Source organism: Brachionichthys hirsutus, chromosome 3, assembly GCF_040956055.1.
Source record: "Brachionichthys hirsutus isolate HB-005 chromosome 3, CSIRO-AGI_Bhir_v1, whole genome shotgun sequence".
NCBI classification, from domain to species: domain Eukaryota; kingdom Metazoa; phylum Chordata; class Actinopteri; order Lophiiformes; family Brachionichthyidae; genus Brachionichthys; species Brachionichthys hirsutus.
In genome coordinates, this window is record NC_090899.1 from 3712888 (window position 1) to 3737228 (window position 24341).

At 44.9% G+C, this 24341-nt stretch overlaps 1 protein-coding gene across 1 annotated transcript in view; it reads left to right on the forward strand.

Moving 5' to 3' along the window:
* Window positions 1-1091: 1091 nt before the first annotated feature.
* The window catches only part of cadm4 (cell adhesion molecule 4), a 28192-nt gene continuing 4942 nt past the window's right edge, over window positions 1092-24341 (forward strand). The window contains exons 1-6 of the mRNA XM_068759294.1: window positions 1092-1185; window positions 7769-7915; window positions 12998-13285; window positions 15505-15666; window positions 16941-17031; window positions 20559-20731. Coding sequence (XP_068615395.1) covers window positions 1092-1185; window positions 7769-7915; window positions 12998-13285; window positions 15505-15666; window positions 16941-17031; window positions 20559-20731 — 955 coding nt within the window. The remainder of the gene's footprint in view (window positions 1186-7768; window positions 7916-12997; window positions 13286-15504; window positions 15667-16940; window positions 17032-20558; window positions 20732-24341) is intronic.

Sequence of the window (24341 nt, forward strand, 5' to 3'; positions counted from 1 at the left end):
GTGTCTCCAACCCCTCCAGAGGCCTGGCCAGGATTGGCTGCAGCTCAGAGAAGAGTTGACTGCGACCTGTTGATTTGTTGGTTGAGAAAAGCGGGACAGCTCAGAGGCGACCATGTAGGTGGATCTTTTTCAAAAGTTAGCATTCAGTCAATGTCAGCGAGGTGGAATTAACTTGACTTGCTCCGGAGGAGAGTTTCCCCAGCCTGTGTTTGATTGGAGTATCGTATTATTGATGTGCTCCATTCGTTGGAGCAGGGTGGTTTGACCTACAGAAGACAAGCGGTCTGCTGTTGTGGTTAATGGCGTAGCTGATTGGCGCTCACAGTGACTTTGACACTGACTTGCAGAGGTGCTAATTAAGTTGTCCCTTGTTTGGTTAATTGCGTAGCTGCCATGTCTAAATGCACTTCCTGGTAAATAACGCAGTAAAGTAGGTCAGTTTGGTCCCTTTTTTTGTATTGGTTTTCCTGGTTTATTGAACTGACAGAAAGGAGCTGGCCTGGCTGTGTTCTGTTGCTTTTCATAGATGGCACTGAGCTGCTTGTACGTCGTTGTAGCGGCAGCATTTCAACCCTGAATAGATTTAAAACAACACAAGTTTCTTTCTAAGCAGCCCAGGGTGCTAAATTAAAACTTTGCTAAAGTAAAACTTTTCTGTTGCCATTTGGGCACCTCTGTTGACATCGTGGAATAGTGTTGCTCATAGTGTCGAAAGTTGCTCGTCTGAGGTCTCGCAAAACGTCTGTCCGCGCTAGCCCGGCCTGGCTGCTATCTTGCTCTGCCTGACTAGGCAGCTGAAGTAGTTTCTTTGCTTGTTTTGTAAATGCAGTATTACACATAAGAGTCCTTTTTTTAAGCATTCTCCTCGAACAACAACTGCAGTGAAGTAAAGCTTGGCGGTTATTGTGCACACGTGCCTGCGGCATTGCAGTAGAGAACAAATCGGTGTGTGTTTGTGCGTGTATAGACTAGTTTGTTTGTAGCGGTACAAGCAGGGTCACAGAGACGCCATTGATCAAGCGTGCACGTCTACACACTCAAAGTCACTCGCCCGTTCGCACATATACACCCAGAGAGCTTCCAAATACGCAATGAGGCCTGTCCACAGCTCTGTCCTCTACCGCCTCCGCCCTGCCCCCTTCTCTCTGGTCCTGGTCCTGGTCCTGGTCCTGGTCTGCATCACCCGTAAGTCTCTATGCATCGGCACTCACATGCAGAACCAAACAGAAGCACACACTACATCGGTTCTACAGGGTGATCCAAAAAAGCGAGTGAGTCAAGTAGTCAAGTAAATCATCAATGTTATAGTCCAGATGTGACAATCTAGCGGCGATTCAAAAGGCCCTTGTTCTTTTGATTTGAGTGTATTTCTGGTCTACCCCTAATGGATGCATTTTGATTCCTGTGTTATATTAAATGACCACATAATTCTGAGTGTGATACTAATTGGTGTAAATTGCTATATATTCAGTGCAGCGCCAAGCACATGGCCAAGGGAGGAATAGTCTGCTAAAGGATGGTGAAATGAGAGCTTCAGATTAATTGTTCAAAATGCTGGTAATTCAGTTAGAGTTGGTAATTAAGGATAAGGGCTACAGAGAATATGGAGGCAGGAGTGTATGCCCAAGAGGTGAGAAGTATGGAGAGTGAGCGACTCGATGGAGGAAGAGAGTGGCCAGACAGATGGAAATGTTTTAAGGGAAATGGTCACAAATTAAAACGGAGAGATGGAAGAGAGTGTCTTGGCTTTCCTCTGAAGAGCCTAATAAAAGAAAGTTGGACCCCAGAGTCGGAGAGATATGGCTGGCCAAATAGAGAGGTTGTCGAATAGAAAAAGAATGAGAGGGCGTGCTGTGAGAGAGAAAGACCTTATTTTGTGGAGCAACCGACAGACAGACAGAAGGAAAGAAGAACATTGGCAGAGAGAAACTATACTGTATGCGAGGGAGGGAGGGAGGGAGGGAAACGCAGTGAGACAGAGATGGAGAACAACACTGCCACTGTGTGTGTGTGTGCTTGCGCAAGAAGTGGTATAACGATAAAAACAAGAGACAAGGCCTCAGAAAAGAGCTGCATGAGGTCGGGATTTGAAGCCAAGAGTCATGAGCTTGACTGAAAACAAGACAGAGAAGTAATCTATTAAGTCAAACAGGATCAGCGGGAGGTGCTATGAAGCAGAATCAGTTTATTGCCATAGTCAATGAGGGCACACAGACAAGGAATACCTCCTTTCATTATTACTGTCATTATTATTATTATGGCAACTATTCTTGTCTCGCTGCTGATTTGGCAAACAAGTGTTGTGATGACGGGGGTTTTTTTTTCTTCTATATGATATTTTTTGTGGTATAGTGAGAGTGGCAATGGGGGCAGCGATGCAACAGAGAAAGAATGAGTTTGTGTCTTGGCAGTCGCTATGGTTACGTGCCAGTAGGGTGGTTTTGTGTCGGGCCATGACTCCGCGCAGACTTATACTCTCTTGTACGCTATGTCACACTGGCAGCGGTTTAATTGCATGCACACTCCCATACATTCCCTTTGTCCCACGCGGCCATTGAACGGCGTCGCCCTCACGGATACACGCCAAAGAAAAAGGCGGCTTTTGAAGGGGTGTTAAGACGAGTGCTTTTGGCTGTGGTGAATCTCTGGTGTGGTAGCTGTCGCGTAAACCCCCCTGTAAATTTCCTCTAAGCCGTTGGCCTGTGTTTGGCAACCATTGTGGCTGGGTTGTTGGGACTGTGACAGACGCCAGCTATAAAACGCTGCACAGCTGATAGAGCTAACCAGCTTTAAATGGAGGTTTGTGAAGGGTAAAGAACTGAGAGTAATGGGATGGGTGGACAAGAAGAGAGGGATGCAATGTGGTGGAAGAGGAACGAAGAGGGGTTGGAGAGGGATGAGAGGCGAGGGGTATTCACCGGAGGCCTGGAGAGACATGAGGCATGAAGGTCGAAAGTGGAGCGGCAGGAACAGAAAAAAGAATGGCAGGAGGTAAATTTGAAAGGAGCGGAGGTGATGATAGAGGATTTGAAGATCAAGGATTGAGGCGTTGTGTCAGGGTGTGAAATATATGAATAGTCAAAGTGTCTAATGAAAGAAAATATCATGTTGATCACTAACGCAGGGCTCGCAGAACTCCAGCAGACGGTGGAGAAGTTGGAAAAGCAATGGTCTCAAGTTCTTGCCAAGGAGAGAGAGAGAACAATTTAGAACAGACAGAAAAAAATGTGGAAGTGGAATGAAGGCTGAACTATATGACCGGCAAACGTGTAGTGAAGAAGATGAAAGAGGGAGGAAAAACGGATCTATTCACTTTCCTTCTTATTTGTCTTATCCTCTTGTCCCATTCCCACCTCTGTTTTCTCTCTGTCTTTCCTTTTCTCCCACTCTACCGGCACACTATAAAAACAACGTGATTATGCAGCAGACTTGAGCTGCAGAACAAATCACGTTCAGCAAAAGAGCGTGTGGAGATGGAACCAGCAGGGAGGCAGGAAAAGATTCCCACTGAGTCACAAAAAGGAAAAGAATGAGAGAGAGAGAGATTGCAAAGGGAAAGCCTCATGCAGCTTGGACGGAAGCTATTGCAAGGGGGGGGGTGCATGAAGAAAGGAGAGAGGGGAGGGAGCAGCATGAAGAAAGGACAAGGAGGACAGAAGTTAAGAGTCGGCAGCTAAGAGGAGAGAGGAGAGGAGAGATCTTTAGAGTGATGAAAGATAAGGGAGAGGAGGAGGAAGATGAGAAGAAATGAGAATGAACTGTTGAATGGAGAATGTGGGGAGGAAAAGGATGGAGAGACTGCAGGTTAAAAGTGGAGTAGAAAGAAAGTGAGAATTGGATCAGGCAGCAGGACGAGACAATTATGAGTTGTGGAATATTTAGTGGTGAAGAAGGTAGAAGAAATGGACAACAGGAGAAACATAATGGATTATGTATTATTAATAGAGGGAGCATCTTTCTTTTTATTTGCGCTGGATGTGGTTGGCAGTGTTTTGGCTTCCTGGGAGAGATGGAGTGATAATTTTACACTGGAAAGAGAAAGGAGTGAGCGGGAATGGGGGAGGACTTGTGAGTCTGCAGAGGGATGTATGGAGGAGAACCTCAAAGTCAGCTATTTCATGGATTTGGCACCCCGCAAAACTCTGTGATTAACCTGGACCACATACGCGTACGCATACATACATACACACGGTCGCACAAACATTGCAAACTTAGTTTGCATAAATACCATGGAAACCGGCTCGCCTCGCAGACTCGTGGGATGATGGGGGGGGGGGGGGATATACATCCAGATGGGAAGAGATGGAGAAGCTGCCAACGGTCGACCCCAGAAGAGTGGAAACTATGAGCTCCGGTTATTGTTTTAAATAAAGCAGTAATAACATGAGGGGCGATGCATTGTAGTCCGCCGCGTCGACACCCTTGTAAATGCGTGGCCAGCATGTAAGGAAAACAGGAAAACACAAGCACTTGGCCCCCATCCAATGGGAAGATGGGGAGATGGTGACTGGCGCTGCTTCAGGAGATGCGTGGGGGGGGGGGGGGGGGGGGCAAATGGAGACAGCTCATCTCTTCCACTGCTTTTTTTTTTTTTTTTTTTTTACCCCTCCTGTCTTTACCTTTCTTCACTCACTTGGACATGAAGAGAGAGAAATAAGTTGAGAGTGAAATGGAGAGAGAGAGAGAGAGAGAGAGAGAGAGAGAGAGAGGCACAGCAAGGCGGTAATTCAGCCGGCTAACCCCGCGCCAGTGAGGCAGTTTCTAGAATTTATTGTGACCAAGGGTGAGCCAGTAGTCCACCTGGCTGCCTCCCAAATCCCCCTCTTTTTCTTTCGCCACACCTCCCTTCATTCCCTTCCCTCTGTCCCTTTATCCCCTGCCGCCTGCAGCTTATAACTCAGCCCCATTGCGGGGCCATTAAGAGGGGGCCCCCGAACAGCCTTGTCTTATGAATTTGCACGCCTATTATTTATTTATTTGTTTATGTATTTTGAAATGATGGCCCTTCCCGGATCTCTATCTCTACCCCCCCTGTATTTCAAGTGATGGGAAGCATCAATTCACTGCTGTGAAATACTGCCCCCGCTTGGTTGGGGAAGGAATTGATTTTTGTTTTTGTTCCTCTTCCCCACTTAATGTATTTTATCCGTGGATTCTTGCCACGGCATCGATTGCTCTTCAGCATTTTTGCCTTAATATGATGTCCCTGTGCGTTTTTCTTTTTTTTATTATTATTATTATGGGCCTGTAATGGGGTCAGATTAGTACCACTGTCACAGTTGCCTCCCTCTGACTCTGGTCCTGATGCAAAGCCTGTACAAGCCCACAGTCAACCTGAAGTGCAGGGCCCAGCTGTGTTATGAGCGTGGGTGGCAGACTATGCGTCATGTCGTATATTTTGTCCAGCCCCTGCCAGCTGTATTATTATACCCAAACCATCACTTCCGAACTCCCCGCTGTCATTTGGTTGGTTCCCTCACTCCCCCCCGCCGTCTCATCCTCTGTTCTCCCCGCCCGGATTGATCACCCACCAGAATCCAGCAGGTGTTCCCGGGTGGTGTCGCCCAGCAGGCGGCAGCGGATGCAAGCCGCTCTGCTCGCATTTGGAGTTGACGCTTATTTATTTTATTTTGCCAGTTTTGCTTCTGCTTTGCTGCCATAGCGCCGTATCTAATTTCCTTTCAAGAGGTGACAGCTGTCAGGAGAAGTGGGTGTTCAAACGGACAGCTAATTAGTTTCCACGGCCTCCCCCCACCCCCCCGGGAGCAAAAACGTTTGACCGTTTTCTTTGTCGCTGTCTTTCTGGAAGCCCTTTTTGCTCTGTCGTTTCTGAGGGGTCACTAATCGCACACGGCCTTTGTCAGTATGCACAGGAGCACTATTACAATTACCACTGTTTAAAACAATGGCAGTCTAGGCTGGTTGCCATAGTGATGAGTAATAACAGCCATTAGAAAAATAATCAAGATGATGGCAGCAGACCCCGATGGCCCCGACATGAATCACAATATTGATGCAGCGGATTGGAACAATAATGACTACAATTAGTGGTAATTGTCCAAAAAAGAAAAGAAAAACTCTTTGTTTCAACGAGTCTTCGAGTTCTCTCAGCCTTTATTCCCTCTTGGGTTTATTTTTTTCTTTTTTTTTTATCCTCGGTTCAAAATCCATTGTGTCTCTCTCTTCCCCTCCAATGTGAAGAATATGAAGGTGGTGAGTGTTTCATTAAAATAGATTAAAATCCAGCAGAGAATTACATTTGGATGAAGTTGTCAGTAGCAGGATGATGTCAAAGACACTTAATTGGAATGTGTTAACCCCTGGCAGCGCCCGCTACGGTGGACGTGTTCTCCTCCTGTGCACGTGTGCTCCAACACGCACACTTGGACGCTGAAAGTTATGGCAGGCTTGGCCTGCATAGATGTTTTCACTCAGATCAGCCGAGTCAGCGCCTCCTGGTGTGGCGGTCGCCATCTGTTTGTCTAACATCAGTTTCTTCCCTCTAAAGGTGTTTCACAGAAGCTCTGCCAGAGGATCCTGCAGTGAAGTTATATAGGCCTGTGGAGCTACCATCTTGATCGGCCCACTTTACTGCCGGATCCATCATTACGCTTCGACATTGATGTCGATTCGCTCTCCGAATCCGCCCCACAGCCATCGTTTACCAGAGAGAGCGCTGATCAATTCTATTGGCTTGGCCAGCAAGCTGGTCTTCTCCTCGAGGCAACCGCAGTCTACTCCTGGCTGGAGCTTCGTGGCTAATTGTGCATAAATCATTTGAATCCAAACGGCGGAGTTCATTGTCCGTTCTGTTCACTGCGAGGTATGACTCGGCTCGGGTCGTCCCAAAAACGCCGAAGGGCACCAATCAGAACGTGATCAACCTCGCCATTATACTGACTCTTGGGCTGGCAGCGACATCAAAGCGGCCCCTTCACTGGAAATATGTCAGACGGAAGAGACGAGTCGGTTTGTGAAATAATGCAAAGGTTTCTCATTCCTGTTTGTACGTAAGCATCTTCGCTTGTGAGTGAGCGTACGCAGGGTGCTTGCAAATGCCCACAATCGGAGCCGTAATATCAGGATAATGGGGGGGTGGGGGATCTTTCTGCTTTAGCTTGCACCTGGATGAGAAGTGGCTTTCGGAATGAGTTACAGGAAAGTGCATTCGAGGCTGTCGGCATCGTCTCGCTGCTTCAGCCAGCTCTTTGGCTCCCAGTTGATCGCAGACTCCGAGCACAAGGCTGCACTTTAGACTATTACGCACAGGTGGCTCCCTCACTTCATGCGCTTGTGCTTGTTTGTGACTACGTTCCAGAGCAACAGCCACTTAGAGATTAAATGAGGCATTAGTGATTCAAATGCGTGAGCTGATGCATTCTGGTGGACCAGCCAGAAGGAACCGGCCTTTTTCATACGGGCGCATGTCCTTGTGCACAAAAAGCGATGAATAAGCTAATTATTAGCATCCCTGTCGTTTATAATGAACATCTTGTTTTTTTCTTCTCGTCATTCCCACCTCCATCTTTCAGTCTCTTTGCCTTTCATCCATTTCCCCCTTTGTTTTTTTCAATGTAATGAACAGTCAGTAAATGAAGGATGTGCAATTAGTACCTTTAAGTAGAAAGTTTATCTCAAGTCAGGTGCAAATTTAAAACCCCTTTGTCTTCCCGTAGCTACTTATTTTCACTGTCTCCTCTTCTATCCTCTCTTTTTGTCCTGACACCTTCCATTTCAGAATATTAACCTTGGCCTTTCTCTCCTTCAGCCCGTTGTCAGGCTGTGCAGGCGGAGAATGTGACGGTTTTGGAGGGAGGTACGGCCCAGATCTCCTGCCGCCTGCAGAACTACGATGGATCAATCGTAGTCATCCAAAATCCCCGCCGGCAAACCCTCTTCTTCAATGGCACACGAGGTTTGTATGTGCACGCACGCATCTCTGCAGAAACACTTGATCGATGCATTTGCCCGCCAGTGACATCCGAAGCCAGGTTTTTAAATGCATTAGCAATGTCTCACCAACCCTTGCACTTTACATTTTTCATTTTGCAAATGTCCCGAATATGCCTTTGAAGCTGTTCCACATTAGAAAGTCAGATAAACCCACCAGTTAATTTAGGAGCTGGTGTTTTTCCTCTGCCCGAGCAGTACAGCTGCGTTCACTGTTTTAAAAGCACAGTTCATAACTCCCTGCATAATCCGCTATTAACCCTTATGATGAGAACAGAGCTAAGTTCCAGCTCCTCATTAGCGTACAGCCGTGGCATTCTGCTGTTTTCTGCAGTTATACGACAAATTCTCATTGCAACCAATATTATAACAAAGGCGGAGTTCATCGAGAGCTTCAGGGGAGGAAAACGCAACAGAGATTTTCTTACCTAATTAAGGGCAAAAGCTGCCACCTTAGCCACATTTTCTGCTAGTGCTGCTAGAAAAGCTCCAGGCAAAGGAACAATGATCAATGATGTTAAACTTTGCCTTTGAAATGTGAGCACAGGAGCTTAATTGAACCAAAAACTTGTTGTGTAAAAAAAATTAAGTAGTAATTTATACCTTAAGTAATCTATAGAATAACCTTGGTAAGAGTTCAGCTCAGCCTGAAGGACTGGTGTAAAATGTGCTGAATTAAGGGCAGCATTGATAATGTTGACTACATTAACAGGTTTAGCAACATGGTCAAAGATTTGCTCGTACAGTTGATCACATTTTGAACTATAATTCCTCATTGCAAGAAATGAATACAGCTTTGTTCACTGGCAAAAAGAAAAGAAAAGGAAAAAGCTGCGTGTATATACCCAATCGTAAACCTTAAATCTTCCTTGAAACAGCTCTCACTCGCCGCTCAACTGAACTCGAACTCCTCTGCATCTCGAGATCTGATCCTCCGATTGGTCACCCTTTTATAGTCTCTGACACGCCGCTCCAACAATGGTGGTGTCAGTTATGATTCCGATAAGGACGGCTCTGCTGTTGTGACGGGGTGGCAGGTGCTCATTTTTCTATCTTAAATAAGACTCTCACAGTGTCTTACTTCACTCACGCTGCATGGCGCCGAGGGGCCGCTTGTAGGACACTCTTACCGATTCTATCCTTTCATCTCGGTCTCTGCCGCAGCCATTTAGCCCCGAATTAAAAAGTAAAATCTCAATTCAATTGATTTAAACTGAGCATCAAGATTTTGGATGACATTTTTTTTTTTATGTAATATTAAAATCATGACTTTGAGCTTGTACTTAAGAACTTGAATGCTTCCGGGGTGAAACTATACAGAAAGACTATTTATCTGTTCTGTCTGTTGTTAAAGAACTGGCTTATGAAAGTTTCAGGAAAATGACTGCTTGCCGTATCCAAAACTGATTTTCTCTCGTTTAACTAATCCTCCAGGTGATAAAGATGAATTAAAATGGCATTTCAAATCATATTACCTTCATGCCATTAGCCTATAAACTGTCCTAAAACTACTTAAGAACTGCTTTAGCAGTCAAAGGCACATTTTGTGTTTGCAAATACACGCTTTGCTATTTCTGCCTGTGAAAGCTTGCACTTGAGCATGTTCCCTAATTTTCCCTAATCATTACAACCTCCAGCAGATAATAATCCTAAATCAACAATGAAGACTCCCACATTCCTCTGGGGAACAGCCGCCGCCATTGGCACCGAGGATTTTCAGAAAAGGATTCCGAGATTAGATTCTGAGGACAAAAACAACCTCTTTCATTGTTCTCCGGTGCAGAATTGAAACGCTCTTGTTCGATACGCTTCCGTCTCAATTTGTCACCTCCATCACGGAGCGACTGTAATTAGGTAGTTGAGGTCGCTGCGTCTGGAAGCTTTGCTTTCGACTCTTCCCCACCTCCGTTCGAGCACATCAGCGTTAGCAGCAATGAGTTCCATTAAGTATTAAAGCGGAGCCGTCCGCCAGCCACCCTGTGAGACGTGAACTAGCGGCCTTCGGAAAGCGTGATGGAGCCAGATCGGAGCGGGAAAGAGGAAGACGTGGAAGAGAAAATGGCAACGGATGAGAGACAATGAAGACAATAGGACTCAGCAGTAGAAAGAGAGTGAGTGATGCCGGGATGCAAAAGGTTACGCAGGATATAAAGTATCACTTGCTGGAGGGCTTGTCCACTTCTGCCCATCTGCCCATCTGCCCCTCCGATATCAGAGCAACAAACGGAGGCCCGTCTGTGCCGAATTAAGCCGCCTGTTTTGGCCACCAGTCAGGGGTGTGTTTTATGACTTTGCGGGGACTGATAGTCTTAATAGAGTGGCGAAGCTAACAAAAAAAAAAGGCCCTTTCTCCTCATCAGTCCATATCTCTTTTTGTCTGCTGCTGCCAACTCTCCTTTGGCATGCAAATGAGAAAGGACAATAAAAGGTGAACTTGGACTTGAAGAGAAGTCTGACATTTAGTTGCCATTTAGTGCAAAGAGGGCGTAAAAAGATTTGTGGAGGAATAGCTCTCTAAATATGCTCTTGCTGTCATCTGTTGAAAGGGTCATTTTTTTGGGGGGGGGGGGGGGGGTTAAGAGTTAGTCTGGTGTAGTTGGACTAACTCCATCGCCACTCTCGCTCAGATCCGTGAGCATTCATGTTTTCTTTTCTTTTTTCCTCGCCTGCCACATTATTTAGTGGTATTAGACTACTTCTATCATTCTGTCTTCCTCCCTCTCTCTCTCTCTCTCTCTCTCTCTCTCACACACACACACACACACACACATATCCACATGCACGCTCAAAGCCAGTGTCAATAGTGCACGTGTCCACGTTATTATAAATAATGCTGCAAAATGATTATGGCTATTCGATCGCGTGAAGAGTGAAGTGAAGCAAAGCCAACACAAAGGAGTGTTTAAAATGGCCGAATAAAATAGAGATGGAGGGTGAAGGAGGGGTTTTACTGTGAAGTCGATACAAAATGACTCCCAAATGAGATTCAATGGTCATCGAGCCACTGTCGCACCGACTGTTATTAGTGCTGTGTGTTATTATTGCACTTTTCTTACCATCGATCTTACAATCACTTCAGAAACGAGAGGAAAATTGTTGCACGTTCCCTCCTTCTTCTCCTCCCGAGTAGCCCACTTTCTTTTATCCTACCTTTTCAAATCCTCCGCTGCAAAGCGTCATCCAAGGTGAAGGATTTTCTGCTGAATTAAGCCTTTAAAAAAAAAACTATGCTTATGTCTTCTTAGCTCATTTTACCATTGTCTGTTTATGTGGACATACTTTTATCTCTCCCTGAAATCAAAAGGGCAGAAAGACTCAATTTTAATAGTGTTTCAGAATTAATTTCCTGTTGTGCAATCGGCTTTATTTGCGCAGCGCTTTCAAAGAGATGCAGAGGGCCTCGCGGCAAAGCGAACAATAATGATTAAAGCCTAATAAATTGAACAACAAAAAAATGCCAGACGCTGATTAGAATACAGAGGAATAAAGCAACCACTTACAAAGAGAATGAATTAATAGATTTGTAGTTTAGGATATTCGCTTTGCTTTAAAGCTGCATAAAGTGATAGAACTGAGACATCTGTTATGTTATGTCAATGCTCAGCCTGGAGCCTCGCCGTCAAGATGAACTCTCTCCGAGCTTTTGATCTCAAATAGACTTTCACATTCGGCACCGTTATCAATTCCAGAGCAGCAAATCGTCAGGAGTGTTGTCACAGCCGCTGTTTTTAACATGGTCTGACACTTTTTCCTCTGCAGAGCTGTCCAAGGGAGCGACGTCACAAATTACAAGGTGTCGAAAACACTATCTACCTCCAAACGATGGGCGACGTCGCCGCCCGCGTTATGATGGGAGACTCTCTCGTGGCTCTTGGTGTCAAAATGCTAAATTCAAACAGCCCTTGATTCTCTTGTGCTGTTTGGGGTATTTGTCAATTACAGTACTGCTAAAAGCGTTGTGATGAAAATGATTTTTTTATGATGTTATTGACATTAATTAACAAACATATATAGTGTTGTTGTTGTTGTTTTTTAATGATCTCCAGAAGCACAGCACAATCATTTCCCCTTCAAACGTGGGACAATTCGTTCAATCTAATCTGTCATCGAGGAAACGTTCAACCTAACTTGTTGGAACCTAAACAGCCAGATGCCAAAGAACATCTGCAATTGAATAAATATATATTTCATTACATATCTGAATTTTATGTATGCAGGACACCAAGTTATTTGTGTGATCTCATTCAATCATTTCCGGCGCTGTGACATTATCATGGCAGGCAGATACCAGGGCTGATGCGTTCACTGACAGCACAGTGGTGGGACTTTATGGTGCTAAGATGACAGAATGTTGATCAAACGCACTTTCGAAATGCCAAATTAAACGCTGCATATGAAGTTGCTTCCTCGGTCTGTAAAAAATGCTCATGATCATCGCCCCTGACGTCGCCTTGCTCTCTGGGTCGAACGGAGAATTGTCAAAATAAACTTATCAAAACGAAATGAAATAAAACGAAAATAATGTCAGACGAAATAATGAAGCTCATTCTAATTGTCTGGCTGGATTAGTACGGAGAGAAAACATCTGTCAGTGGCCAAATCGTTTCCTCTCTTGAAGAGCGCACATGTGCGTGTGTGTGTGTGTGTGTGTGTGTGTGTGGATTTCATGCAAATCACCATGACAGAAATCATTCTTAAAGCTCAGTGTCTATCTATGCAGCCTTGTAGAAAAAACTGCTTGCTTCACTGATACGGTATTATTATTATTATTATTATTATTTATTATTACATGTTTTTGTTTCCCTGAAAACAGTAATAAGTGTTTATTCAAATTGATTTTCACTTCACAGGCGGATGAAGCGATAAAAAGGTGATTTCTCTATTGACTGAGGCACTCACCCTCTCCTTGTCCTTTCATGCGCGCCCCATCTTTTATCCCCCCAACCTCATCTTCCTCTCTCCACTCTCCTCCACTTCCCATTCTTTCTCACTTCTACACCACCTCCACCGCTTTCCTGCTCTCTCCATCATTTCTGTCAAACTCCAGCCCTGAAGGACGACCGCTTCCAGATGGTTCTCTTCACGCCGCGGCTGGTGCGCATCACTTTGACCAATGTCAGCGTTTGGGATGAAGGCGGCTACTTCTGCCAGCTCTACACGGATTCCACGCACCACCAGGTGGCCACGCTGTCTGTGCTGGTTCCCCCGGAGACACCCGCGGTCGAGGTGAAGCAGGAGGCGGTGGAGGGAGGCGAGGCGGAGCTCACTTGCGTGTCGGCGCGCAGCAAGCCGGCCGCCACCTTGCGCTGGATTCGTAACGGCCGGGAGATGCCAGGTAACCTGGGCGTGGCTACGATAGTCTGTGGACTGATGTTCAGATGACTACCAGAGAAAAATTACTAAACACGAAACACTTGGTGCTGAAATAAAAAGGATGAGGATAGAAGGGTTCAGTTGATGGGAGCATGATGGACGGATGGATGGATGGATGGATGGACGGATGGATGGAGAAAATGAAGGTCTTGTCAGCAGGTCTGCCAAGATCTTGCCTTTCTTCTCCCGCTTCTTGTGTTCTTTGCAGTATTTATATTCAACAAGATAGTTTCAAATGATCAAACATTCTTTTGAAATGGAAACGGTACGATTTCTTTTTTTTTAATGCTTTTTTGGACGGAGAGGGAGAGACAGATCTGTGACGAGGAGACAGACAGGAACAGCGAGCATCAGAAAGATTTGAGTGATTTTCTATCTAACATGTTCTTTATTATTTTCTTTCCCCATCAAAGCAACGCTCCCCCCCCCCCCCCCCGTCTGTCTCTTACACATGATTTCCCATGTAGTTACATGAAGGCACAGATGCTGCACACACCGCAGATTTTCTGCTTTATTTCACTCTACCTGTCTTTCCAAACTCTCACAAGACACATTTTTAATTTACTATCATATAAATCATCTTCCCCTCCGGTGAATCGGTGACTCATCCATCAGTTCGTACCATTATTTTACAATCTCTCTCCTGGTTTAGGGACTCTTCACTCAGTATTGTATCTCAGACCTATATTGTTCCTTCCTTTCAGATGCTTATTCCTCTAGTAAAAATTGATTTGCTTTCCAATGTTAAATCAGTGTATTCATGTCTCAAGAATTTGATCAGGTGACTTGGCGCGAACCAAATACCTTCTTTGAGACGAGGTTATGTAATATGTTGCACGGGACCTTGGCTATTATTTCCCTTCAGTTCATTCAGATGCAGACAGCGTTCAGACAACTTGATGCTTTTAAGTAAGCCACAGATACCAGATGAAATAATGTGATCATGTGGTGTCAACAGTTTTTTTTTGGTTGCATATTGAGCGACGCTTTGCTCTTTCAAGCTTCCTGTCAGCCTTCGTCTCTTTTACTCTATTTTTGTCCGACTCTTTCATCGAGTGTCTCGTGTTTTCTCTGTCAGGACGCTCTGGTCATTGCTCCCTTATAGCCTTCCTGTCCTTCACTTCCTCTTTTCATCTTATCTGCATTATTTTTTTTTTCTTTCGATTTCACTGGTGAAACAGACATAAAACCTCTCGCCTTGGACGCTGGTTGCAAATGGACTTATGAAGGCCACGCTTTAGTCCTCTCCTATTTCATCTCCTCTCAACTCTTCTGACACTCTCTTTCTTGCCCTTTCCTCTTTTCCTCCTGTTTGATGTCTTTTCTTCATGCCTCCTTTGCCCTTCTCTTCTCTCCCCTTCACTATCGGCACTGATTTAAATGAACTGTGTCACTAAAGGTTAGAGGCAGATCCCAACAGATATGTCAAAGCACTCTGTAATGGATGCATTAGCTTCCTGCAGCTTCCTTATTCCTATTCGTCTTCTCCGTTCACTCTCACGCTTTGATTGGTCGACTACTGACAATAACGGAGAGCTTGGCCCAGTAGAAGTCATTTTGTTGTCTATGTGTTTGTGTCACCCCGCTGGTTGTCCTCCATCCTTCTGTCGTCCCTCTTTCTCCCCCCATCTTGTATCTGCCGTATCATTCACTTTTATGTCTGGACCTAGCACCCCCCCCCCCCCATCCCTCTGTCATGTACGTTTTGCTGCCCTTTCCCTCTCTCCTCTGCTCTTCCTCTCTCACTCTGCCCTCCGTGTCAGTTAAAGATCTCAATTCGATTATTCATATACTCTCTTTCATCCTCCCCTTTTCTCTCATCACTCTCTCTCTCTCTCTTTCCCTCCTGCTCTCACCCTGCGCACAGAATCTGCTCATAATTGCCATAAAATCCATGTTGCTCTCTCTCTTATTCTGCCCCACACCATCAAGTCATCCTCCCATCCACAGGCACATACAGTAAAAGCTCTCTCATCACCCGCCGGCTTGCTTTGACTCTTTCTATCCTCCTGTGTCTTCTGCTCATCGTTTCCTCGCCTGTCTCTTTCCCTTCTCCCGCCATACGTCTCAACAGGTAAAGAGGAACAAGTGGGGCATGTTTTGCTTTTGTTAACTTGTGTCCTCTGCAACCCCACCTGTCCATTTTCTTTTCATCGTTTCAACCCCTGCTTCTCTCCCCAGGGGTGGTGTCCCAGCAAGACAATGGGAAGACGTTCAGCGGGTCCAGCACCATCCGGATCCCAGTAGAAAGGAAAGACAATGGTGCCGCGCTAAGCTGTGAGGCTTTACACCCGGCATTGGGTGGGCAGAAGAGGATCCGGCACTACCGCCTGGATGTGTACTGTAAGTCCGTCCTTCGAGGAAGTGGTAATTCTCTCCCAACATCCTGTTCATCACCAAATATTTCAAAAGCAGTCCTGCCAACCAGAGCCCACTGGCATCAGTTCAGAAATCCTGACTCGCAGTCGGGCAATGATCCCGTTCCAGGATTGACGTAGCTCTCGTCTCTTTGCTGAAATTAATGTTCTCCGAAACCTCTGGATATTATCATCTTTTCAAGCGGGCAAAAGAGACTAGAAAAATACTGCAAGAGATTTTAATTAATAATTGGCTTAAATATAATAATCACTCCAGGCAACACGCTGAGATAGAAGCATGTTTTTATTACAAGCTTAATTCTCTGTTTTTTTTCTTGCAGAAATCTGTAGATGGTTTAGAGGGATTAATATAAAAATGCCAGACAGCCCCGTATTTGTTTTTGAAAAAGTATTTTTCTCCCCCCCTCTTCCGTATTGTGGAGCTTCTGAAACTTTTGAAGGGGAAAATCTAGTAATCCGAATCCACTTGAGGGGGGTGGGGGAATTATTGTCTCTTCTATTCTTGCTGAAAGGTAGGATGGTAAATGTTTCAATTAAACAAAAGAACTTCTCAAGGTCTGTAATAAATTACCATCATTGGAAAATAAGTGTGTACAGATGCAGTGCAGATCACGTTTACCTGAAACGAGATCACCAGAAGGGCAGAACCAGATGTTTTAAAAGCAACCTCTTGGTGGAATTGTTATCTATTTGTTTGTTTCCCAGAATATCATTAAGTCTGGACGTTCCATGGGCACGAGTTCATCATTTTTAAATTCCAGTACTTTGACAATAAACTTTAGGTGCAGTTAATTTCCCACTTGTATTCTAACTTGTGCTGGCAGGTCAAAGTGATGAATATCGTACGCTTTTACCAGCCTTTGTGCTGACGTCTGCGAGTAATGACCGAACTGTCGGTGAGGATTTGACTAGCCATCGCTCCGTTACTGGAGCGAGTATAGCGCAAGCGGCTGCCGAAGCGGTGGGCTGCTTATGATAGCAGGTGCCTCAACCGTAGGACTGTCTGCTGGTTGCCTAGGAAACAGATGTTAAAGACCTGCTCTTCCTTCCACTTTCTTGTTTATTTCTTTGTTGCCCTTTTTCCGTTCCCATTCCTGCTGTCTTTCATTCACGATTTCCTTCCTCGGTCAATGCTCCGGTTTGATGACTTTGTTTTCCATTGTGCCTTTCTGGTTTTCTCTCTCATATGCCGCTACTCCGCTCTCTTCTTCTTCATCATCTTCTTCTTTCTCCCCGCAGTTGCACCCACGGTGAGAATTGTTCCCCCTGCTGGCATTTTGCGAGAGGGCGATTCGCTCAGCCTCACCTGCTCCGTCGCTGGAAACCCTCAGTAAGTCTGTGTCTATGATGCTCTTTTGGGGGGGGGGGGGCGTTGTGGTGTTTTTGTTGTTTTCTTACTTTCTCATTCACGACTTCCTGACAATAATCACATGTTTTAAAATGGTTTATCGCAACAAAGAAAAAGCTGAGAGAAGTCTCGGCAAATCAGCTCGAGTATCTGGAGAAAGGATTTGATTGACAACAATGTGCAGGAGGTTGTCCAAAGTTCAACAGCAACTCCTTAGAAGCCAAACTCTTTTTGCGACGGGTTGCTGGTAGCTGCAGGCAACAGCTGCAAGCCGACAGGGCTCTGCTTTCTTTATGATGATGCATTTTGCTTTGTTGTATCGAGTAAGCTTGAATCCAGCAGAGTAATAGCTCTAACGGTCTAATGGCTGCAACGGTCAGAACCAAAGGTCTTATCAGTATTATAGTAGTGTGAGAGTCAAACTGATGAGCATGAAATCTATTTGTAATATTTCTATGGATTTTCCTAGAGATATAAGAGAAGATGTAAATACTGAAGCGCTCCGATCACTTTTAAACCATTTTTATTTTAGAGTCGCGACACATGGACGACTGCACGGATTAATTCAACAAGTAAGCGGGTTTTAAAGTTTGATTTATGAGCTATAGAAATTAATCACATTGACGATCTGTGGCACAGATAGCTTTGCTATGTCTGCTGTTGCGAGATGGATAGCAGTCATTGCTGTCGGCCTTCACAAAAACAAATATCCTCCTTTATAATCTCTCCTATTAAAATGTCCCTGAGCAAAAAGTTTCTCTGGCAGTGGAGCTTTTCACCGGCTGCAGCAAAAAAATAATAATAATAACAATAAAGAGAAGTACTTTTCATGGAAGTCTACTAAACGGATGAATCGCAGCCCACTGAAAGTGGAGCGTGTGTGTTTTATGAGTCGTCAATACAAAATAAATCACATCAAAAATAGGTGAAGCATCTTAGATGGTAGAAATCTTAACCCTTCAGGTTGACTTCTTTCTGTAGTAATATCAAATATATACAAATTATTAATTGCAATCCGATCAATACATTCTCTATAATTACTGTAAGGTCTCCGGCTTCTCTCCTGGAACCATCCTCAGCATTAATCATGGCATTTTGGTTTCAGCCCTTTTCTACGAAATTATGACGAAATAAATGAACATTTGGACTGAATGCGACTGCAAAATGCATCGTCCCAAAAATGTAAGTTAAACCGCTGTTGTTTAATATCCACAGGCAAAAAGCGAAGGTCCGAAAAGCAGAGTAGAAATGAAATTTAAGCTCATACATAATATACTCTTGAGGTTGCATGTGCACCTCCTAAACCCAATCAGATCAAATCAAATCAATCGACACAGTTTAGCTCACAAACAAAGCCTTTTTCTCGTGTTCATCTCCTCCGCACTCACCAGATGGGTATTGGATCCTAAGCTCTCATAAAACCCTCCCCGAGCTGGTTTGTCTGTCTTTGGGTATCAAGTCCACGAAAGCTCCCTGCTAAAGCTGTGTGTGCGTGTGTGTGTGTGTGTGTGTACGTGTGTGCATGTGCGTGTGCATGCGTGTGTAGGTGTGCGTGTGTGTGTGTGTGTGTGTGTGTGTGTGTGTGTGTGTGTGTGAGAGAGATATCTTAAGTAAAAGAGGAGTGGCTCAGAAGCATGTTGGCTGGAGCCCTGGTAAAGCTTTGTAACGGCTGGTCAAGGATGGTGTGTGTGTGTGTGAGACCCCGAGATGAAGTTACACACGTCACATCCCTGGTGAGCACCAATCATACGCCACCTCCTGCCGGCGGGTTCCACTCCTTTGTTGTTAGACAGAGCGACAGCATTGACTTCATGTCATTTGACTGAACTTCGTGTTACTGTTTGGAGGAATTGCTTGTGTGGGAGCGCAACTAGGAACACGTCTGTTCCAGAGAGGAACAGCAGGAGATTATATTTAGTGTGTAGGATAAGTGTAGAGTGTGTGTGTGACTCAGCAAAAAAAGAGGTTTAATTAGACATCCTGAGGGATTAGTACCCAGATGAGTCATGATTGTAATCTGGCCAGGGTGACATGAGCCGCGACTCTCTGCCAGAAACACACACACATTTTATTTTCACCAAGATGTCTGTAATCCTTGCGCCTCCTGTCCGCTCTGCCTGCCCATCTTTCACGACCAATTCATCTTTCCAACCCGCTCCGGCCTTTCATCTCCCGCCGCATCACCCCCCCCCCCCCCCTCATAGAGAAACACTTTTTCTATCCCTGTCTTCCCTGTTACTTTTTTTCCCCCCAGTGTGCACATCTGACACCCTATTTCTCTCAACCTTTTCACACCGCCTGACCATCTACATCTCATTATTTGTCAGGATAGTGCCCGTTGCCGCCAATGGCTCATTTCACCATTCCCCTTTTCTACTTTCTTATCATGTCACCCCCCCCCCCCATGGGTTTCTTTTACCTTTTTTCTTAACCTCCCTTTTTATAGCTTCTCTCAATTCCTGCACTTTGATCCCTTGTCGCTTTTCATTTTCTCTCATTTTAATACCCTTTAGCACATCAGTTTCTAATTTGCCAAATGTGTTGACAAAAAGTAGTCCACTGCTAGGATTACTTGGAGAGGTTGTTACTGTTTGGCTTCAATGATGGGCTAGTTAGTATAACGAAAAAATGAACAAATAAACAAATAAACAAACAAACACATTTTCAGAAACATATATACAGGTGAAACTCATGTGTAGGATGCTCAAAAGGAGTAGGATGAAGTGTAAACTTACAAAATCCCCCTGCACCAACAGATCAGCTGATAACTGTCATAAGCACACGTGCTTTTTTATCCACTTTTTATGTACTTAACTTGTTAGTGTTCTAGCAGGTGGTCAAAACCAGACAAACAGAACCAAGCCAATCACGTGACCTCCTTGGCCTCGGTGACCAGGAGGTGGGCAGAACTCATGACGTATTGAAGTCAGCCACCAGGTGGCGATCAAGACGTCGTTGGCGCTGTCGTGTCGTCCATCTTTAGTCAATGGTCCTGCATGTATCAGGGGAACAAACAGAGCATTATGAGACGTTATAGTTCAACAGTTAGAGACCTAATTATATATACTGATCAAAACCGATGCTAACTAATTAATTTGTAAATTACTATTTTCGTGATTTGTTGGATTAAAAAAAAACAGTAAGGAGAATTGAGAATCTTTCTGTTTTAATATGCAGCACAGCGGTTGCACCTTATGCTGTTGAAGGATTTGTTGTGGTGTTATCTTTGGAAACTTTCCAAACGTATCTTACATGTTGTTCTACTTCCTCCAGTCCAAGGTCACATCCCCCAAAAAACCTAAATATGTTTTCACCTTGGCGTAAAAGAGAAAATCAGGAAATCCTCACATTTGATCTGCTGGGATGAACAAATATCTGTCATCATTCTTTCATAAATGACAAACTATTCATCTTTCAGCCAATCAAAAAAAGTGAAGCTATACTAAATAAATGTGCGTCATATCAGAGGTATCAGACGATACATCTCTCTCTTGTCTCTTTTCCCTCAGGCCCAGGAACATTCAGTGGTCCAAGATTAACGACACTTTACCTGACAGGGCGGAGATCTCTGGCCCCACCCTTCAGATTTCCCGTCTCAGCCAATCACACAACGGGACATACTTGTGCCAGGCCCAAAACAACTACGGACGTGCCGCCGATCACTACACCCTATTGGTGTATGGTGAGTAATCCAGGCTGATTATTGGTTATTGGTTATTTTCATTCATTCATTTCATTTTTGGTGCAATTGTGATTCATTCTGATTTTTATTTTATTTGTTACATTTATCATTCCTGTGTTGGGATTATTATTCTTTTTGAACAATTCTTTAACATTTAATTGATCCTTTTATCTTCACAGTTTATATGGCATCTGGCTACTCTTGAAGTGGACAACAGCCCCATTACTTTTAACGCTTGTCTGCTTTATTTGTTTTCCCGATTCAAAGGTGGGAAACCTCCACTGAGCCTCTATTGATTTCACAAGTAGACAGAGGCTTCCTCGCTCAGATACGAGTCACCGACATAATTATTCAAGTCATATCTTGTAAAGAACCAATTTATCGCATCCCGGCTGACCCAAATGGATTCCTTCAGGCATTCGGCGTAACTTGCATCTTCGAGTGCAATAAATAGATTTTTCGTAATGCCCTGACAACTTCATGAATTTCACAATGCAAGCTGGTAGGCGCCCAAGGACAACAGAAGTTATCACACAAAGCAGAGGATTCACGCAATGCTGCAAATCTGAATTTTACGAGGTAACATTTACCAAAAAAAAAAATGGAACAGAGGAACATCTGTTTGCATTTAAAATGCTGGCAAATCCGCTTCCCTTGTTGCTCGAGCAGATGCATCTGAGCAGCGGTGAAACGTGCAGGGCGAGGGTCTTTCGTTGATGGGATGACAAGAAGGTTTCCTGCACACAGATTCACCGGCGGCTGCTTAATGACGATTGACCCAGATAGACTGGATCAGAGGAGATGACGTCGGGACCTCGCAGCGTCACATTAAAAGAAGGTTTCGGTGTTCTTTTTCCAACGACGTGGCGAATTGCAGAAACTTTCTCTTTGAGTTTGCGGTGCATTTGAAACGTCGGTTTGATTGTGTGTCGAAAAAAGCATTTATTTTGTGAGATTTTAACGAGACCGCAAGGAAAATCATGAGAGACCTCTGCGGCCCACTCTGCTCACTCGAGCTACCGCCACCTGCCCTCCTCCTGCCCCGCCTCCTGTTGCTGCTCCCCTCAACATGCGAGCTGAGAACCGAAGCAGAAGGATGGGAGGTGGGGGGGTGGGGGTGTAGAGATATGTAACATTTTCCGGCTGCTTTAGTTCGTGCCCCCTCGTCTTTCTCGCGCTCACAATCAACACTCAGGTCCTCTTGTCTAGCACACATAATGGCAGCTTTCCACAGACATCAAGGGTGGCAACAGGGGCAACATGAAAGGTGACATCCGTCCCAACGCCCTCCCTCTCTCTCTCTTTGCCTCTATAAGTCCTCTCTCCCCGTCGAGCTTTTATAATGTGCGTCGCCACCTCTCTTCTCCTCAGCATCCTCCCTCAACCATTTTTTTTTTTTTGCTATCTTCTTCATGTGTTTATCTTTTCTGTTTCTGTCCTGTAATTCATCTTTCATCCTCTTTATTCGCAGCGTTCTTCTCGCTCCTGGTCTTTAGTTTTATGCGGCTATCTGTATCAAATCCACTCTTAGTCTGTAAAAATGGTCAATTTCAAAGCAAGGGTTCCTGCCTCATGGAAAATCCATAAAAGAAATCCTCACGGCCGGCGTAATCTGCGCTTCACTTGCTCTGCTCCGCACAATAGATTTCCAGCAATCCGCCTCATAAATCCTCTCGCCGTAGCTCGACATCAGTGGCGGTTTGCTTGTGCGCTCACCTGCCGGGCAGGTTGTTTGGAACCTTCTCTCAATGAGCTCAGCGTTCTGGCCATCTATACACAAGCCAAGGCGACTTGATATTTCTTAATGATTTTGCTGATTAATTCTTTCTTAATAAATTTCAAAACAGACTCCATTTATTTAATATTGTTTCCAGTGCTATAAATATGGAGTTTGCCGTACGTCTCTCTCGACAGTGAACACACGGTGACAGAAAATACTCTTTATCTCTTATTTAGTTTTGTTTTATTCAGTTCATTTAGTCCAAGGCGTCCACTTCTCCTTCTCGTCTAACTTTCTATACCCTCTATTGGTGCTTTCCTTTCATCGTGTCCTCCTGCTGTTCTCAACTGTCCACCCCCCCCCCCCACTCCTCCCACACAGCTTCAACCGTTCTTCACCTTGCACCATTTCTTTGCCACCCTCGTTCTTGGTTCAGTTGAAGTTCAGCCTCTTCACTCAAGTAATGGCCTGAGAATATGGCACAGCTAGAAGTGAGTAAAATTGAGTGATGATGGGAAGGGAGAAAGGACGGACGAGAGGGTCAGAGGAAGTACGAAAAGGGAGAGGAGGAGGTAGATGGAGGTCGAATGAAGGTTAACATTCAGGCCCACGGCCTGTCAGATAAGCGGAATGTCATTATGCCCGACTTCCAGGCTTTCCAGAGGGAATTAATGGCTGCAGAAGGGGATGGGGGGAAGCAGGTAGGGAGTTCTGGAGGATGTCATATTTTACAGGATGAGTCAGCAAGAAAGGAACCGTTTTATTGTAGGTGCTCGCTCCCACTCCTCCTTTCATGTCAACCTTACCTCCGTGACACATATCTGCCATCTGCACGCCGGATACAGACCCAGGCAAAGCGGCTGCCAGTTTGTCTCAGGTGCTGTCACAGTCTGGAGGAAGACGAGCTTAATGCTGGCGAAGGAAAACCGAGAGGGAGAGGGAACCCTCCAGAGGGCCGGGGGTTGCAGCAAAGACATGATGCATCGAGGCTGAGCTTTATTAGACTGGTGTAGTTGCTCCGTGTGTGAGTAACTGCATTTCATTTTTGAAGTATTTTTATTTTTTACAAAATTTGAAAGTAAATTCAAATTCCATTTTTTTTTTTAAATGTGCTTGCAAAATGTATGCATGCGTCAGGGTGGAGAACGCCGCAGATCGTGCCGTGAAAGCCCCAGAGGGCTCCCTTGTGTAATTGAAGAGAGCTGCAGCACTCGGATGAATCGCAAAGCCAATAAAACCCATTAGAACCGAATTGCTTTGAGAGAGTGTCGGAGATGGAGAAAGAAAGATGTGAAGAGGGTGAGGCTCAGATGGGAAGAGAAGCATAGTTTGCATATATGTAAAGCACATGGAAGCCAGATGACAAGGATCGATGGACGACTGATTTTGCAGAAAGATTAAAGGAAAGCAACGGAAAGTGGTAGAAAGATGAAAAGACAGATGCATGGTGGGGGATATGAGGTGACCAGGGATTTGTCTGCATCTTCCTTCCTCTTGTAATGAGCTGCCAGGATAATTGGCATGAAAAACACAGAACTATGTAAGTGGGGAATTTTGAAAATTGTAGAATGAGAACGGAAATGTTGAAAATATTTTGGGACGACGGATGGAGATTATAGACAGTGGATTTAGCTTGGGAAGAAATCATGTTGGTTTTCTAAGAAGCAATTAGAGTAAAGAATGAGTGCATAGCCAGTGGGCCTCTGGCCAACAACCTATATAGGGTGCATTGACTGGCAGCTGGAGCCCCTTTTAATCAGGACGTCTTTGCATGAAGTAATAACAGGGCTCATAAATAATGGCAGCACCGTGTCTGTAGGCACACTTAAGAGAGAAGAAGAGAAACTCCTTTATTGCAAGTGCCACCGCATCCATCGCTGGTTCGGGGCC